The following is a 19,293-nucleotide window of genomic DNA, read 5'->3' as shown; positions in this document are numbered from 1 at the left end:
ACCTCCATCAGATCACCTCGCCGGTGCCTAGTCTCCAGACTCTGTAATTTGCAAAACTTAAGCCTTTCTTCGTAAGAGCAACCCTTTGTTCCATTCACTAATCTTGTTGCCCTTCTCTCTACTCGTTCCAGCAGCTCTACATCCTTCTTGAAATGAGGCCTCCAGACCTGTATACAGTACTCAAGATGTGGCCTAACCATTGCCTTATACAAGGGAATAATCACCTCCTTATCCCTGCTAGAAAAATTCCTGTATATCATTGACAAGACACCATGAGCTACTCTTGCAGCTCGTCTGCACTGCTCAGAGAACTTCATATCTGCCTGCACAATTACCCCCAGGTCCTTTTCATTCTCCACCACTGTCAGTGTAGTACCACAGAGTTGATACGTTGCTCTGGGGTTACTGTTTCCCATATGTAGTACTTTACATTTGTCAATGTTAAACTTCATTTGCCACCTCTCAGCCCATCTGTTCAACCTTTCCAGATCCTGTTGCAGCAGCATAACGTCTGTGGTGTCCTTAACAACCCTGCCAACCTTTGTATCATCTGCAAACTTGGACATTAAACTTGATATCCCATTATCAATATCCTTCGTAAACACCGAAAACAACAACGGACCCTACACTGAACCCTGAGGAACTCCACTAATAACATTAGTCCACGTTGAGCAGTGTCCATTGATTACCACTCTCTGTCTTCTGCCACTCAACCATCCCCTTATCCATAGCAGCAATTTGCCTCCAATGCCACACTGCTCCAATTTGTGCAGCAGTCTTCCATGTGCAACAGTATCAAAAGCCTTTCTAAGATCCAAATATATAATATCAAAGTTATTCCCTGCATCCAGTTCTTTTGTGACTACATCATAGTATCCAATCAAATTGGTCAGGCAAGACCTGCCCTTAACAAAACCATGCTGCGTCTGAGCTATAACTGAATTCTTGTCTAGATGATCCTGCAGTGCTTTTTAACCAGTGCCTCCATTAATTTACCTGGAACAGAAGTTAAACTAACAGGTCTATAATTACTTGTGTCAGCCTTTGATCCTCCTTTGTGAATTGGGGTTACATTTGCACATCTCCCGTCTATGGGTACCTGACCTGAGTCCAAAGAAGCTCTCATAATTATAGCTAGGGGTTTGCTTACTTCCTTTGCTGCCTCCTTTAATATAACTGGATAGATCCCATCCACCCCAGGTGCCTTTTTTATGTTTATCCTCAACGATCTCTCCTCCACTTTCCTCTCAGTTATTACAAAATCATCCAGCTCACTGCCAATGTTTACTTTACCTACATCATTCTCCTTCCTGAATAACTCCTCATGCCTGAATGTAGATGCAAAATACTCGTTTAGATTGTTAGCCACCTGAGCAGGAAAGCCACCTGAGCAGGAAAGTTGATATATATATATATATGAACAGTGCACTGTTGAGGTCAGTTTGGTGTGACATAAGCACTGCAAAAGCAAAAATAAGAGTAGGAGTGTGTTATAGGCCTAATGCCTCGAATGAGTACAATGAACAATTGTACAGAGAAATACAGTGGGCTAGTAAATCAGAATGTCTTACAATGGGAGATTTTAACTTCCCACATATATAGACTGGAACTTGTGGATTGGTCACTCACACACTAGTCAGACTTTTGTTGATTTATCGGATGATTGTTTTCTGCAGCAGCATGTTTGAGAGGCAACCAGAGAGAGTAATACTCTTGATCTGGTTATCAGCAGTGATCATTCGTGTATTAAGAATTTGCAGATAAAGGAACCACTAGATTGCAGTGATCACAGTGTACTGATGTGGGATTTACTTAAAGATTTAATTACCATCAGGGGTAAAGGAAAGGTTTTTGCTTCCGTAAAGGTGAGTACAGTGGTCTCAGACAGTTTTAAATTCTGTACAGTGGGATCAACTGACAATGTTACCAACAGTAAATTCTAAGTGGGAAGCATTCAAGAAATTAATCGTGGATGCTACTAAAAGTTTCATACCTATTAAGAAATATTGTTCAAGGTTTAGGCCTAAATGGTTATCAAATGAACTAATGAGACTCCTAATGGAGAAGAAAAATGCATTGGATGCATATAAATTATCAAGCGACCCTACGACCCAGAAGCCTATGGCAGATATAAGCTAGTCTGTAATCAGGTCACAAAGGAGGTTAGGCAGGCGAAGGCAGATTATGAGAAATCCTTGGCAAAAGATGCTAAGAAAAAAAGGAGGATCAAAGGCTGACACAAGTAATTATAGACCTGTTAGTTTAACTTCTGTTCCAGGTAAATTAATGGAGGCACTGGTTAAAGAAGCACTACAGGATCATCTAGACAAGAATTCAGTTATAGCTCAGACGCAGCATGGTTTTGTTAAGGGCAGGTCTTGCCTGACCAATCTGATTGGATACTATGATGTAGTCACAAAAGAACTGGATGCAGGGAATAACTTTGATATTATATATTTGGATCTTAGAAAGGCTTTTGATACTGTTGCACATGGAAGACTGCTGCACAAATTGGAGCAGTGTGGCATTGGAGGCAAATTGCTGCTATAGATAAGGGGATGATTGAGTGGCAGAAGACAGAGAGTGGTAATCAATGGACACTGCTCAACGTGGACTAATGTTATTAGTGGAGTTCCTCAGGGTTCAGTGTTGGGTTCGTTGTTGTTTTCGGTGTTTATGAATGATATTGATGATGGGATATCAAGTTTAATGTCCAAGTTTGCAGATGATACAAAGGTTGGCAGAGTTGTTAAGGACACTACTGACGCTATGCTGCTGCAACAGGATCTGGAAAGGTTGAACAGATGGGCTGAGAGGTGGCAAATGAAGTTTAACATTGACAAATGTAAAGTACTACATATGGGAAACAGTAACCCCAGACGTATCAACTCTGCGGTACTGCACTAACAGTGGTGGAGAATGAAAAGGACCTGGGGGTAATTGTGCAGGCAGATATGAAGTTCTCTGAGCAGTGCAGACGAGCTGCAAGAATAGCTCATGGTGTCTTGTCAATGATATACAGGAATTTTTCTAGCAGGGATAAGGAGGTGATTATTCCCTTGTATAAGGCAATGGTTAGGCCACATCTTGAGTACTGTATACAGGTCTGGAGGCCTCATTTCAAGAAGGATGTAGAGCTGCTGGAACGGGTACAGAGAAGGGCAACAAGATTAGTGAATGGAACAAAGGGTTGCTCTTACGAAGAAAGGCTTAAGTTTTGCAAATTACAGTCTGGAGACTAGGCACCGGCGAGGTGATCTGATAGAGGTGTATAAGGCTTTGAATGGTTTGAGCATGCTCAATGCCAATGGGATTCTTCATCTTGCTCAGAATAATCACCTCAGAGGGCATAAATTCAAATTGAGGAAGGATGGATGTCGGATAGATGTGCGGAAATTTGCCTTTGGCCAGCGGGTGGTTGGTTGGTTGGTTGGTGGAACCGACTTCCATCACTTGTTGTTGAAGTTGATAGCCTAAACAAATTTAAAGCTCAACTGGACAGGTATTTCGAACGAACGGAGGGGTGAAATGGGAGTGGTGTGTTTTTTTTTTTTTTTTTGTTTTTTTTTGGCTGATGCTGAATAAGCTTGCTTTCTTGCATCATATGCCTCTACGAATGCTAATGCTAATGCTAAAAACAGCAAGGATTTCTTTACTTATATAAACTCTAAAAGGAAGGGGATGAATCTGATTGGTCCACTTGACATCGATGGTTCGACTGTTGATGATCCTGCTCAGATAGCAAACAAACTGAATGAGTATTTTGCATCTACATTCACACATGAGGAATTATTAAGGTTTGAAAATGGCAGAAGATTATCAAATTGTAGCAGGATACTTAATGATTTTGTAATAAATGAGAGCAAAGTGGAGGAGAAATTGAAGTTAAACATAAGAAAAGCACCTGGGGTGGATGGGATCTATCCAGTTATATTAAAGGAGGCGGCAAAGCAACTAAGCAAACCCTTAGCCATAATTATGAGAGCATCCTTGGATTTAGGGGAGGTTCCCACGGACTGGAGATGTGCAAATGTATCCCCAATTCAAAAAGGGGGATTGAAGGGTGACACGAGTAATTACAGACCAGTTAGTTTAACTTCTGTTCTGGGAAAATTATGGAGTCACTGGTTAAAGATGCATTGCAGGATCATCTAGATAAGACTGCAGCAATAATTCAGACACAGCATGGGTTTGTTAAGGGAAAGTCTTGTCTGACAAATTTGATTAGTTATTATGATGTGGTTACAAAGGAACTGAATACAAAAAATAATTTTGATATCATATATTTGGATTTCAGGAAAGCATTTGACACTGTTGCGCATGGAAGACTACCGTACAAATTGGAGCAGAATGGTATTAAGGGTAAGTTGCTACAATGGATAAAAGGATGGTAAGTGGGAGAAGACAGAGGGTGGTAATCAATGGGTGCTGCCCTTCGTGGACTAATGTTATTAGTGGAGTCCAACAGGGTTCGGTGTTGTGTCCACTGTTGTTTTGTATATTTATCAATGATATTGATGAAGGTATATCAGGCTTAGTGTCGAAATTTGCAGATGTTACAAAGGTTGGCAGGGTTGTTAATGAAAGTAATGGCAGTGTGCTACTGCAACAGGATCTAGATAATTTGGGCAGATGGGCTAAGAAGTGGCAACTGAAGTTTAACCTTGACAAATGCAAAGTACTGCATATGGGTAGAAGTAACCCAAGAGAAAAGTACCAACTGTGTGGTACTACACTTAAGATGGTAGAAAATGAAAAAGACCTGGGAGTAATTGTGCAGTCAGATATGAAGTTTTCTGAGCAATGCAGACAGACTGCCAAGGCAGGTCATGGGGTTTTCTCAATGATATATAGGAATTTTGCTAGCAGGGAAAATGAGGTGATTCTCTCTCTGTATAAGGCAATGGTCATGCCACGCCTTGGGTACTGCATACAGATCTGGAGGCCTCATTTTAGGAAGGATGTAATTTGCTTGAGCGTGTACGGAGAAGGGCAACAAGATTAGTGAGGGGAATGAAGGAATCCTCTTACCAAGAGAGGCTTAAGTTCTGCAAACTGCAGTGGCTGGAGACTAGGCACCTCCAAATACCTGTCCAATTCCTCCTTAAATTTATTCAACCTATCAACTTACAACGACAGATGGAAGGTTGTTCCAGCAATTACCCACCCACAGGCTAAAGGCAAATTTCTGCACATCTATTCTACATCTGGCCTTTCTTAATTTGAATTTATGCCCCCTTAGGTTCGTAATCTGAACAATTGGAAGGATCCCATCAGAATTCAGCGTGCTCAACCCATTCAAGGCCTTATACACCTCAAATGGGTTGAGCACGCTGAATTCTAATGGGATTCTTCCAATTGTTCAGATTACGAACCTAAGGGGGCATAAATTCAAATTAAGAAAGGCCAGATGTAGAATATATGTGCAGAAATTTGCCTTTAGCCTGTGGGTGGGTAATTGCTGGAACAACCTTCCATCTGTCGTTGTAAGTTGATAGGTTGAATAAATTTAAGGAGGAATTGGACAGGTATTTGGAGGGAATGGTGTGATTTTTTTTTTTTTTTTGGCTGATGCTGCATAAGCTCATACACTTGCTTTGCATCACATGCCACTACTACTACTACTCACGCAGGGTAATCTGCTGGTGACAAGGTCTGTACCCGTTGCAGATGATAAGGATATAGTTGGTGTTCTTGCAACACTAAGCTTCGTCAGCATTTTCTTCTTTCACTATCGCTTCCTGCAAGTCAATCAGTTCTTCATTAGATAATTCCTTCTCTTCTTCCTCTAACTCCTCCACGTATTTGGCATCAACTTCCAACTGAAGTAGCTCTGAAACCTTTATAATCTTAACTTTTTCAAAACCTCCGAAGCCTTTTACGTGACGTGGGCATATTTTCTTCCATGCGCTATTTAAACAACTTTTAGTAATTTCCGCCCAGGCCTTATTAATGTTTAAGATGGCATGGTAAATATTGTAAGATTTCTCCAAGTCTGTTAAAATTTTTCTCATCTGCAGACAATGCCTGAGCAAATGTTGTGCATAAATAGTATGCTTTTAAATTCGAAATAACACCCTGATCCGTAGGTTGGATGAGTGAAGTCGTGTTTGGCAGTAGAAACACGACTCTCACGTTCAAATTGAAATCGTCTAGAAGCACAGGATGTCCAGGAGCATTATCTAATAGAAGCAAAATCTTGAAAGGAACGTTGTTGTCTTTACAATAATTTTCAATCTCGGGAATGAAGCAGCATTTAAACCAATCCTCAATGAGAGATATTGTTATCCATGCGCTTTGGTTCGATTGGAAATGCACGGGTAGGGTGGCTTTATTGATGCCCTTAAATGCATCACGATTTCCAGAATGGTACACAAGCAGTGGTTTTAAGCTGTAATCTACTGCTGCGTTAGCCCCAAGCAAGAGCGTGGCCCTATCTTTTGATGCCTTGAAACCTGGCATGTATTTTCCTCTTCGGCAATGTATGTTCGATTCGGCGTTTTTTTCCAATACAGAGGAGTCTCGTCAGTGTTAAAATTTTGCTGCATTGAATAGCCAATTTTTTTCCAATGCATCACAAAATTTCTCTGCAGCTGCAGAATCGGCACTGGTGACTTCACCACATATTTTAATATTGTGGAAACCAGCGCAATGCTTGAACCTATTAAACCACCCGTTGCTTTCCATGAACTTTTGTTGGGCACAAGGCTTCAAGCGTAGAAACCCATGCTGAAGCAAGATGCATTAGAAATACTCATGCAACGAACTGAAAGTCCACAGTGAAAAACTTCTTTTTTTTTATTATTATTATTATTATTAATCTATTTATTTATTATAATTATTTATTTTTTCGTCGCGTTCTGCCTGGAGTTAGTTAATCCGGTGCAGCTGGTTTTTTTTATTTATTATTATTATTTTTTTTAATTTCATTTTTATTTTTTCCCTCAAACGCACCAATTTTTTTTTTTCTGCTTAATTTGCCATTTAGATATGGCTTTATTGAAAAATATTGACTACTTATTTTTATTAATTACTTTTTTTCTTATTTATTTATTTTAATTAATTAATTTTTTTCTCTATTTATTTTTATTATTATTTTTTTATTTATTTATTTTTTTTTCATAACCTGCACCACGGGCGACTTTTCCTTTTTTTTTCTCTCTCTCTCTCTCTCTCTCGCTCCCTTCCCCCCTCTGGAATGGGCCCCCAGAGGATCCTGGCACACCTTCTGGCAACACTAGGTGGATCAGCGTCCATTTTGAGACTACTTGTTTTACTGCGACTGGCCCACCTTCCCATGGTGTGGACGAGTACCTAGAATCATCTGTCCAGGTGACTGATGCTTCTGGGTAGCCAAGCGGCCAGACACAACAACAGAACACACACAAACCTACGTTACACACATATCTGGCCCATTTGTAATGATACTGTTCTTCACAGAGATACGAGGCGGAGTTGAACAAACGTTCTAGGTGCCGCCCATTACATATACACATCCACATGGGGTTCGCCATACTTATCTTTAATATCTTTATAAACACTTGTTGCTTTTGCTTGAATGGTCATTAGACTCGGGGGCAATTGCTTCTAAATCCGATTTTCCATCCATATTATTAACAGCTGTTCCATCTTCGATATAGCACCTGAATGCTATTTTGTGATCCCTGCTGATCTTAAATGAGTTAATCCTTTAACATGTTGTTTTATATGCATACTGTCCCTTAAAATAGTATTCACTGTTGAAGCAGCGAGACCTGCTTTCGTTTCGTTTCCTGGCAATACCACCACTTGCACTTTTCATTGGTCACTTTCCCTTCATCATTGTAATACATAAATAGGAATGAAGAGAATTTTCTGAAAATTTGTTTTTTATATGATTGAAGATTTCAGTGAAGGGGAACACATTTCACCATAATAGCGTAAAAACACAAACAATTGCGGTTATCGCAAATGCAATAAGATAGAGTTTACTACACGTTTATAATTAGATGCACTAACAGAAAAGCCCAATGAACCAGAAAGTGCAAGTTTTTAGGTTGTGACCTCCAGAAATGTGACTTAGAAAAATATCACAAAGGCGTTCAAAATTGATTCTTATAATGGAATCATATGATAATGATGAAAGTGTAGTGCAATTTTCATCATAAATATGACCTTTTAGAGAAATAAATAGCTTAGTAATATAGCGAAATTTTCAACTTCCAACGACTCGAAAAGAAATAGGAAAAAAAAAAAAAAAAAAAAGAAAGAAAGAAAAAATGTGTTATTGTATTGACATTATATTTTCACGATACCTCCATTTATTCCTACGGGATGCAAAATAAGTTTTTACGATTTTTTCAAGTTTGCGCCGTCCGTCAAAAACTTATGTAAAGTCGAATTTCCATAAATTGAGTATTAAGTAAGTTGGAGAGTTCCTGTACATCATATAGAGTGGTGTTTTCTTCCACAACATTCCATATATGTTCCTTGTGTGTGTAAGAAATGCCATACAGTTCTTAGATGTTGCTTAGAATTCTTATAGGGAACATCACTGCTGAAAGTAGATTTTTATTCTTACCAGTAACTCTGCCAGTTTTTGATATAATAGTAGTAGTTGCGGCATGTGATGCAAGAAAGCAAGTGTATGAGCTTATGTAGCATCAGCCAAAAAAAATAATAATAATAAAATTTTTAAAAAATAAATGAAATAAAAAAAATTACACAATTCCCTCTAAATGTTTGTCCAGTTCCTCCTTAAATTTATTTAACCAATCAACTTCCATGACAGATGGAAGTTTGTTCCAGCAATTAACCACCCGCTGGCTAAAGGAAAATTTCCGCACATCTATTCTACATGTCTTTCCTCAATTTGAATTTATGCCCCCCTTAGGTTCATAATCTGAACAAGTGGAAGAATCTCACAATAATGTTGCATTTTCAGAAACATTATTAATTTTTCAGTGTCAATATAAATACAAACGTAAAAGAAAATAATGTTTAAAAAGGTTCTCAAGCTGAACATTTTAGTGGAAACAAAATACAAAATATCTTCAAACAGGCCTATGGGGCTGGGAAATTCCATACTGCAATAATTAAAGACAAACACCAGCCAAGGAATAAAAAAAATAAAAAAATTTTTACTATAAAAATAATGTGATACACTATCGGAAATATTACAATAAATTACGATAAAACGTTAAAAATATATAGTTAAAAATATACCGAAGCAATAAAATTATCTAAAATAAACTGGATTAAAAGCGATAAAACCTGAAGCTTTCGGAGACTGCTGTCTCCTTCTTCAACAGTATACTATTACTGCAATGACACATCCTTAAGTAGCAGAGCCATGGCACTCATGCATGTGGTCCATTAGACACATGGTCGGCATTCCCCACACACGCATCGGAAACGGAAGTGGCTCGGGAGCGTGTCAAACAGAACCGGTCATCCCGTCTGAGGACAACCGCCTCAAACAGGGGGTGTGAACGTGTCCCCCCGTCCCTGTTAATAGTATTACGACAGGATGAACCAATTCGCAAGCTCTCGAGCCACTTGCGTTCCCAAAATCCATGGGCACGGTCCGTAATGACCGCGTCTTCAGGGGGAGATCCAATGCTGCTTCTCCCAGAAATGCTCTGCCAGACCTCGCATAATTAGCAGTCTTAATAGCGGTCATGTGCTCCCCCCCCAGATGGTCCTTTAAACGTCGCCCCGTCTCCCTCACAATCCGGGCACTTAATCTCATAGACCACACTACTAGTATGGTCCTGGGCTATGGGATCTTTAACTTGAGACACCACTGTGTGCAACCTCCGTCCCGGAAGCTGCACACAGCGGGTCTGACACTCCCGCAGTGCCCGTACAATGCGTTCTGAAAGGCCCGGATAGTAAGGAATGTATGCGGTAGCCACAGGGGCAGGCGACTCCCTACGATTGGACTCTACCCTATAAATATATTTGTCCAAGACCCTCTGGGGGTAACCACACTTCCTGAGGTCTGCCGTGATTCTACAAATTTCTATTTCCTTATCCTCGGGGGTACTACAGTGTGTCCCCACCCTATTCAACAACGCCCTGGCTACACTATTCTTATGATGATAAGCCTGTGCCGAGCTCTAATGAACATACTGGCCACGGCACATAGGCTTTCTATAAATTGTTGTCTTAATTCTAGACCCATCTCTGCTAACCAGGACATCCAGAAACGGGAGGGGCCCAGCTTTTTCCACCTCCGAGGTGAATTGTATATATGGGGAGAATCTGTTAAGTAAACTGAGCACCTCATCTTCCTTCCCCTTTTTTAAAATGGTGAACATATCGTCCACATATCTCCTCCACTTTATTTTAGATAATTTTATTGCTTCAGTATATTTTTAACTATATATTTTTAATGTTTTATCGTAATTTATTTTATTGTAATTTATTGTAATATTTCCGATAGTGTATCACATTATTTTCATAGTAAAAATTTTTTATTCCTTGGCTGGTGTTTGTCTTCAATTATTGCAGTATAAAATACAAAATATTTTTACAGTACTGTAACAGCTTACTTTCAGCACTTAAGAGCATAAAAACGAAGCAAATAACTTAAAATACAGTGAATAGTATTCCATAATAAGTCCTCCATGACAGTATAATGGTCTTGTCACTTGCTTGGAGATGTCTGGATTTTGAGGTCGCAGCATGAAGGAGTAAAAAAAAGCCTCTTTAACTGGGGCTGTAGTCAGCCAATCTCAGGTGGTCGTGCTTTCCCCTGTGAGTTATTCCAGGTTTTTCAGTCCACACAGCACACACTTGTACAGGCATAATACACAATGTCACAATATGGTCTAAGTCATTGATGTGCCTAAACCCATCAACATTTCATAATAGCATATGCAGTTTACAATACTCATTATTATTAATATACAAATAGTTTTTTGGATAATATATTCTTACTTAATATCATAGTCAGGATATAAGTTATAAAGAAGGTCTGGAAGTCTCATTTTAAGAAGGAGCCTATTAAAATAATAAATAGTAATATTACTATTATCCTATTAAAATAATAAATAGTAATATTACTATTATCCTATTTAAATAATAAATTGAAATAAATAGTATTAAAGCCAGTTTGGGTGTGTTTAAATATTTAGTACCAGCCATATGTAGTTTTAGGAAGTCATTAATTTGAGCACTACTTTACAGGCTTATGTGAAGAAGAGATTAATTGTTCCCAATACATTTTCATGATGTGAGACAGAATTACAAGTCTCAGCCATAAAGGCAAAGTTGTGTTACATTGCCTGTATAAAACATTATATACAGTCTTTTCTTTCATGAGCTTTCATTATAAATCTTTGGACAGATGAGATGGCATCGAATGTACATTTTGCTTATTATGCTTATAAAGGGGAATCAAAGTTTATAGTCTGGAATCAATGTAACCTGATTTTATTTTAAAACATTTAAAAAAATTTCTTTCTTTTTTTTTTTTTTTTGCACACTATGTTGCTTGCTCACACATAATAATCACATTGTTAAGGTTACAAAAATGCACAGAAATTATCCTGTTGCACAGATACTAAGATACAGATGAGCTCAAAGAAATAGCTACGCAGTTCAATAACAAGCATTCAGAAAAAGAAAAAAAAAATCCAATATCTCAATTTGTTTCATATATATTGGACTAGAATTCAAAAAATTTAAGGAAACAGGCTTTGTTACTGATAAATGTTATTCTAGTCATCACTAGCATACCAGAAGAAATTCAAGAAGTAACCATGACAAAAGTTCACGCGTCATTCGAATATAGAAAATCAATTAGGCACATGGCTACTGAACTGGATATTCTGAAGAGTAAGTACTTTTCATGAAGTACTTGATGAACAGAAGTTTTGAAATCCTTCATCAACCTTCAGAAAACAATCTAAACAGATAGGCAAACGTGAAAATGGGTTTTAGAGAAAACTGACGAAAACACCAATTTTTCTGAAGGAAGTTGGTTGGTTTTCTGACAAGGCCAACTTATGTGTCAATGGAGAGGTAAATAAACAAAACTGACATTACTGGACACAGATAAAATTCTACTGGAAGCAAACATTTGTAGTGGTGTATTCATTTAAATGTCTATTTTTCTCTAAAAGCACTGGAAATTGAAGAGGATTACTTGAACATGCTTGATAATGAATTGGATAAACCAGTCAGTTTTGCCTAGAAGGCAAAACTGACTGGTTTATGCAAGACTGCACACCACTGCATTATGCACTTCTCATTCATCACTGGTTGGATGAGAAATTTTTCTTCTTGGATTGGTCGAAAAGCAGTGAAATTAGCTCCAAGATCACCTGATTTAAATCCATGGAATCAGCTATATGGAGTTACTTAAAATTGCAAGTTTATTCTATAAAAATTACAAACTTACAGCACCATGAACTTACATGATCAATACCAACATGGAAAAAAACTGAGAAAAAATGCTATTATTTTTAAAAAATGTTTTTAAATTAGCACTGATGGCCATTTTGAACAGATAATGTAACTATGCTTTAAAATAAAATATAATTCCAATGATTTCAGACATTATGGACACCCTGTATATATTTTTGTATATACCTACGACATGCGGAAAGGATTCGTTTGAATGTATGTTGTAATTTCAAGGGAGCTCCATTAACAATGCATCTTTGGATGTTTTATTGAATTAACTCCTCATACAGGAATATTGTATAAGCAATTACTGTTCTTTTATGTTTGAAGGATCATTATTCAGTCTAATATTGTCAGTAATGATTCTGAAGAAAACAAAATTTCTAAAACATCACAAAAGCAAATTTCTTGTTTTTGTGATATTTTTGTTATTCTTGCAGTTTCTTTAACCTGCACAATATGGCACTTACCAGAAACCACAGTCATAACAAAAATGGACATGTGACATTCAGTAGTGTGTCCAACTTTATTTTTTTGTTTCTAGGGAAAAAAAAAAATTATTTATTTATTTTATTTTTTTTTTTTAATTTTGCTTAGAATATGCCAATGGATTATAATACTTATTGTAACTTGAAAGCTTAAAAATGTCGGGCACTATTGAAAAAAGTTATTTTTTTACTTTTATTCTTTTATTCATTCTTTTATTCATTCTGCTGAAAATAAAAGTAAAATGTAAAACAATTAGTCATTTTCATGAGAGCATGAAACAATTAGTCAATCCATTTTCAAGTTTATAAACTTGAAAGTGGGAACTGACTAAGAATGTGAGATTTCAAAATTATCAATACACACATAATTCAATGTGTGTACGTATAACTGAGATGAGCAAACTCAATGGACTCAAAAAAGGCCTCACTAAGTTTTACCCATCATTCTGATTGAACTCATTCCTCCAAACAGGTGGCACATGATAACACTACTCAGACATGGAGCCTTTCAAAAGATGCAACTAAGAATGAAAAGAATGTACAGAATACAAATATTCTGGCTAATTGCAGATTTATATAGTCTGGATCCCTGTCAAACATAAATACACAAAATATGATACTATTTGAAAACAAAGCAGCATGGTTAAAAGTGGATATGTGATGTGGTACAATATGTTGCTGTGATATATAAAATAAATAGATATAATAATGAAAAAAGCAATAATTACAGTAAGTGAAATACAATTAAAAGCTAAAAAAAAAAAAAAAAAAAAAATTTTACTCCTTACAGTAATTGCATTGTTCTATGACCTTGGGGTACAGGAGCAACACAGTAAATCTGGCCTTAACCATGACTCCTAAATCAGCCAGTTGATTCTGAAGCAACAGAAGCATTGCAGATCAATAACAAATACTATCATATTTTGTTCTAAGTATCAGTTCTGTTCGTAGTGATAGTATTACAACACCCATCTATATAAACACTTTCATTTATTCATATAGATGGGTATCAACACCCATCTATAAATATAAATGAAAGAGTTTCAGATGTTTAGGTATCGCTTCAGAAGAAATTGAAGACTAAACACTTGACATCAAATTCTTATTGTTCTACTGGTCCTTTGGAAGGTTTAGATCAAATTTTGTTTCCTTTTTCCCCGTTGTCCCCCTACAGATATATTTCTGTAAATTTGGAATAGCTGCCCTAATCCATTTCAAGATTTCAGGACTTTTTTAGAATATTCTTCAAGACTTTAACCACATTTAATGTCAAAAAAGTTGAGCTATTCTTCTCAAGCACCTGTACTGCCTTTAGAAAATACTGCTACACAAATTCTGCCTGATGGCTAAAAGCCACAAAATTATTCAATACAGTACAGGAATTTAACCTAAGCTGTAGCACTTCATTTTTCTCTGATAAATCGAGTTCTTAATAAAGAAACACCAATAATACTGGGTCTAAAATGTTTTCCAGCATACCTTTCAGTATGCTGGAAAACAGGGCTCTGTCAAACAAAACAAAAGATGCAAACAAAAAAATGCTATCTCTCCTCAATACATGAAATGGACCTAGTGACAATATTAATTTTTCTCCTGAGAGCTAGCACCTGGATGCCAGGTCTCCCAAGCTTCCATCTTAACATAGCCCTGCTTGAATACAAGGCCTTGTTTGGTTATGTATCTGTAACATACATACTAATAGAAGTATTCTTTCGTCAGTTGCTATATGATTAATACCTTACTTAGAATCCCTTAGAGAATTTACCAATGAATCAAGAAACACCATCATACTGTTATTTAATTAGTAAGTTAAAAATACGTGAGTGGAGAAGCACTGTAACGTTTTACATATTGTATAAATATTTCAACAAGCTAAATACAATAACAAATCACATATTAACCATCCCCTGCATTTCTCCAAAAATTAAATTTTAAGCATTTTTTGGTTTTTGATTTTCAAAGAGGAATTACCTTACCTCAGAATTATCAGAATCAGAATCATCATCCTCTTGTGTAGGCAGATGTAACTCCTGACTTCCACCTTGCTCTTGTCCTAAATCTTTCATTTCTGTAACAATTATGGTGTCAGCAAAGGATGATAGATGCAATTCCTCCATACTATGGGAAGTTAATTCTTGCCCTTTAGTATGTTCCAAACGAGCTTGTAAATGTAATCCTCTGACTAATTTAGGTGGAAAATCCAAACCATATACTTTGGGACTAAGTTTGTAGGTTTGAAGATCAGATGACTCAGTCTTGTTTGCAGTTATGTTTTGATTGCTCTCTCCATTATGAAGTGTCACCGAAGATTGAGAAGAATCCTTAATATTTGCTACTTGGTTAGTTTCTTTTCCTGATTTACAGCCTTGATGTCCTTTGAAATCATGAGTACTGTCCTGCTTCAATTGCATAAATTTATGCATGCTATTTCTCATGTTAGAAGGATTGGACTGGGCATCAAGACGTTCAGTATTAAAAGATATGTTTGAACGTTCAAAGCCAACTGGATCTGGCATTGCTCTGACAGTAAGCCGATCAAAATGGGAACTTGGTGTTGCCTTTCCAGAGGACCCTGGTTTATTATCAGTACTGTTATTCTGGCAGTGTGGTTTAGGAGTAAGCAGCACTCCTTCCTGAGAAAGACAAAATGTACACAAAGAAGTTTCTGATACAAGAAAACCAGAACCAGAAAATGCCTGTCTGTCCAGACTGTTTGTGCTGTAGTGGTGGTAGTTATCAACATCAACGATAAATACTCTGTCACTTGTGTTTCCTAGCCAAATATAAATAAAATTTGAAATCTTTAATTATACAAATTAAGATTTTTAACAGTTGTTCATCTCAAAACACAAAAGAAATATAAATAAATTTGTTAAGATTTTCATTAAACAAGCCAAGTGCAACAGCACTTCATAAATGAAAGAGAACTAAATAATCTCAAAATTACTATTTGGATAAACCACATAAGATAGTTTCTTAACATACCATAATAATGGACATTTGTCATATTTTTAAAAGTAACAGTATATTTTTTCTATGTATGTGTAGCAATGGCAATATCACAAACTTGGATTGTGGTGCAAAGTAATATGCTTATTTTTATGTAAGTTTTACCTTTCCTTTTGGGCACCTCCCCTCCAAGCTCAGGATCTATGTGTAACTGCAACACAAGATGACCCACCAGTGATGTGCAACCACAGACTAACAAACAAGACAGAAGCATGTAAAATTCGAATATTATCCATATTTATGCATTCAGAATTATTTAATATCTGCATTTAAATATAATTCTGCAGCCTTTACTATCTTAATAACATGTAAAGTATTCTACGGTTTACACTATAAATTACAAAACAAGAGACAAATTTTGAAATTTGGTAATAAACAACTCCAATAGAATGTGGAAAATGTCCTTTTTTACATTCCTTTATATAAGGAGACTGACAACCTTTTCCACCATATCATCTAAAAATTAATTGACCTATCAATTTTATATATATATATATATATATATATATATATATATATATATATATTTATTTATTATTTATTTTTTTTCCCCTGTCATTGTTATATTTTTCTGTTATTGTTATTTTATTTGGTTCAGTTCATTTTCACTCTACTGGTTTGCCATGCTACTGGCAATATCCTATTTTAATTTAGCTTATTATAAGCAACATGTAGTGGATTGTGCTTTTCTGCTGCCACTGATGTTAGCTTTTCTATTAATTTTTGCTTATTTATTTTAATAAATATTTCAGTAATTTTTATTTCTCTATTTAATTTTTGGATTAATTTGATCATGTGTGTGTGTGTGTGTGTGTGTGTGTGTGTGTGCGCGCGCGCGTGCACATGTGTGTGTGTCTTAAAGTAAAATATGCTGGTTGTAGAATTACTATAACTTTAAACTACTCACATAAGACAGCTTTGTGTTGAGATAAGAAAGAAATCATTTTTTGGAATGCAAAAAGTACACAGAGCTTTTGCACAATTCCAAAATGTGCTCATTTGCAGCACATGATGCTTCTGGATTTGTCATCTAAAATTCCAAAAGATAAACGATTACAAACAATTAAAATATATTAAAACACAATGAAAACTCATTTCTTTCTATGTCAATGCAGAGCAGTGCTACAGAAGTAAAATGAAACTCCTAATATTTGTTCCATGTGCTTCAACATTTTTGAAATATTAAATAAGAAACACAGTAACCAGGTACATAAAAATCTGAAAAAACTCAAACCAAATTAGGCAAAGTAATTAATGAGATTTCTGGCATTAGTTTTCTCCTGAAAATTATACTATATTTTTAATTCTGTGCACCACAATTAACCAAAATATTCTTTCCAATGATAATTGACAATTTGCCAGTCACTGTGACAATAAAGTGACTTATATGAGGTGTGACAATAAAGTTCCTGAACTAGTGCAACAAAAAGAACACAAAGTGAAGGAGCTCAAAATGGTTTTATTTTTATTCAAAGTAATCACAACCTGATTATATGCACTTATTACACCATTCTAAAAGTTCCTGAAAAGAGTCAGCAAAGAGATAATAATGTTCAGTTTGGCAGTTAAATTTATCTTTATGTCCTCAACATCCATCTCTTTCCTTTGAGGGCAGTTTTCACCTTGGGAAAGAAAGAAGAAAGGCATCTGCTGGTGGTAGATCAGAAGGTAGATCTGTACAATGCCATGTTTCATCAAAAATGCTTTCACAACAGGATGGATGGAGGCACTGTTATGCAACAAGAAACAGCTAGCTTTCTCTTGAAATTGTGGCCTCACCCAGGAAACGCACTTCGATAGCCTTTTAAACCTGTACGGGGAATGCAGCATTGATTCTCTCCCCTTCATGTACAAATTCCTTGTGAATCACACCCTGTTTGTCGAAAAATATGATCAGCATAGTCCTGGACTTTTGTAAATGAAACTTTTTTTCTGGGCATTAGTGATGATTTTGAAGTCCATTGCAAACTCTGACACTTTGTCTCTGAGTCATACCAAAACACCCAACACTCATCTCCAGTGACATTAATACAGTCAAGGAAATTAGGATTTTCTTGACAAGTCTGGATGAAGTCTTTGTATGACACTTCATTGCTGCTGTTGCTCATTCATGAGGCTGCACGGCACAAATTTCACACAGATCGTCCTTTTCCTTTTATCATCGTACAGAATTTTACTAATCATATCCTTATTTATATTATGCAACTCGCCAGCCATCATTCTGAGGTTCAAACGACAAATCTCTTGGCACAGTTTCCTGAACTTTTTAAACTCTGTACTCATTTCAAGAGGTTGATGGTTTGTTTGGGGATTTATTAGGCATATCGGCATCTATGGCCATAGTGCACCAGAGGTTGATGGATACTCACTTTTTGGGTCATTGCAAACATCCCCACATCCATCTTTAAACTACTCACACCATTCAAGCACATTGGTATGACTTAGAATTCATTTGTTGCTTCATTGCAAAATCGTGACACAGAACATTAACACTACTAATGAAATGGTTGTTAGCTGCAACCTGTCAATCTACTGAACGATCTCTGTACTACCATCTATTGGCAGAAGTTTAAACTATAACATTATCATTTCTGTTTATTTTCAAATTCGTCGAACATGACTGCACTAGTCTGGTAACTTTACTGCCTTACCTCATATATGGTACAATTCAAAGAACATAGAAGTAACCTAAAAGAGATGATCAGAAAGCAACATGCTCAGTATATTCAATCATTTCAACATAGTGTCACCACTGATGGTGACTTTAATCCAGTTTGGAATATGCCAAATTACTCCAAGAAATGCTCAATGTGGATAAAAATTACTGATAGCACACCTATAGCTTGTGATAAAACCAAAGCAAATTTGTTTCCTAATCTGTTCTCTTCATATTCTAATCAGGCAACTGCTTCTGTTGCTTCTAATTATGAAAGTTCAGTTAACGATGATACACTTAACAACATCACAATTGACACAGGCACTAACTCATTCATTTAGAAAAATTTCAAAATGACTTCTGCTGGGCCAGATAAGATTCCACTTATACTCTGGAGGAGATACTTACCACATTTTTCATTTTCTTAATTATATAATGCTGTATACATTCAATCTTTCTATTAAGATAGGTACTTACCCTGCATACTTAAATAGTTAATCATGCCAATTCTTAACACAAAATTAATCAGGAATTAGAAAATTGCCATCGAATTTTGTTTCTGAACTCAGTGGCAAAAATTCTGGACACCATCATTCACAGCCAACTGATGGAATATTTACAATACTTCTGCAAGAGTCAACATAGCTTTAGAGGTTGCCCAACAACTGCCAGAAGATGAAAAATATATAAAAAAAAAAAAAAAAAAAAAAAAAAATTCCTGTAGACAGAAATATTTTAAAAATTAAA

At 36.3% G+C, this 19,293-nt stretch overlaps 1 protein-coding gene across 1 annotated transcript in view; it reads right to left on the bottom strand.

Moving 5' to 3' along the window:
* Window positions 1–19,293, bottom strand: part of LOC150078245 (regulator of G protein signaling loco-like) — a 311,630-nt gene that overhangs the window by 221,689 nt on the left and 70,648 nt on the right. The window contains 1 exon segment of the mRNA XM_090384508.1: window positions 14,858–15,654. Within this exon segment, the coding sequence (XP_090240634.1) occupies window positions 14,858–15,654 (797 nt within the window).

Source organism: Mastigoproctus giganteus, chromosome 11 (assembly GCF_048544385.1).
Source record: "Mastigoproctus giganteus isolate SK-2022 chromosome 11, ASM4854438v1, whole genome shotgun sequence".
Lineage (NCBI taxonomy): Eukaryota > Metazoa > Arthropoda > Arachnida > Uropygi > Thelyphonidae > Mastigoproctus > Mastigoproctus giganteus.
The sequence above is the reverse complement of the archived record's forward strand: the minus strand, read 5'-3'. Positions and strand labels throughout refer to the sequence as shown.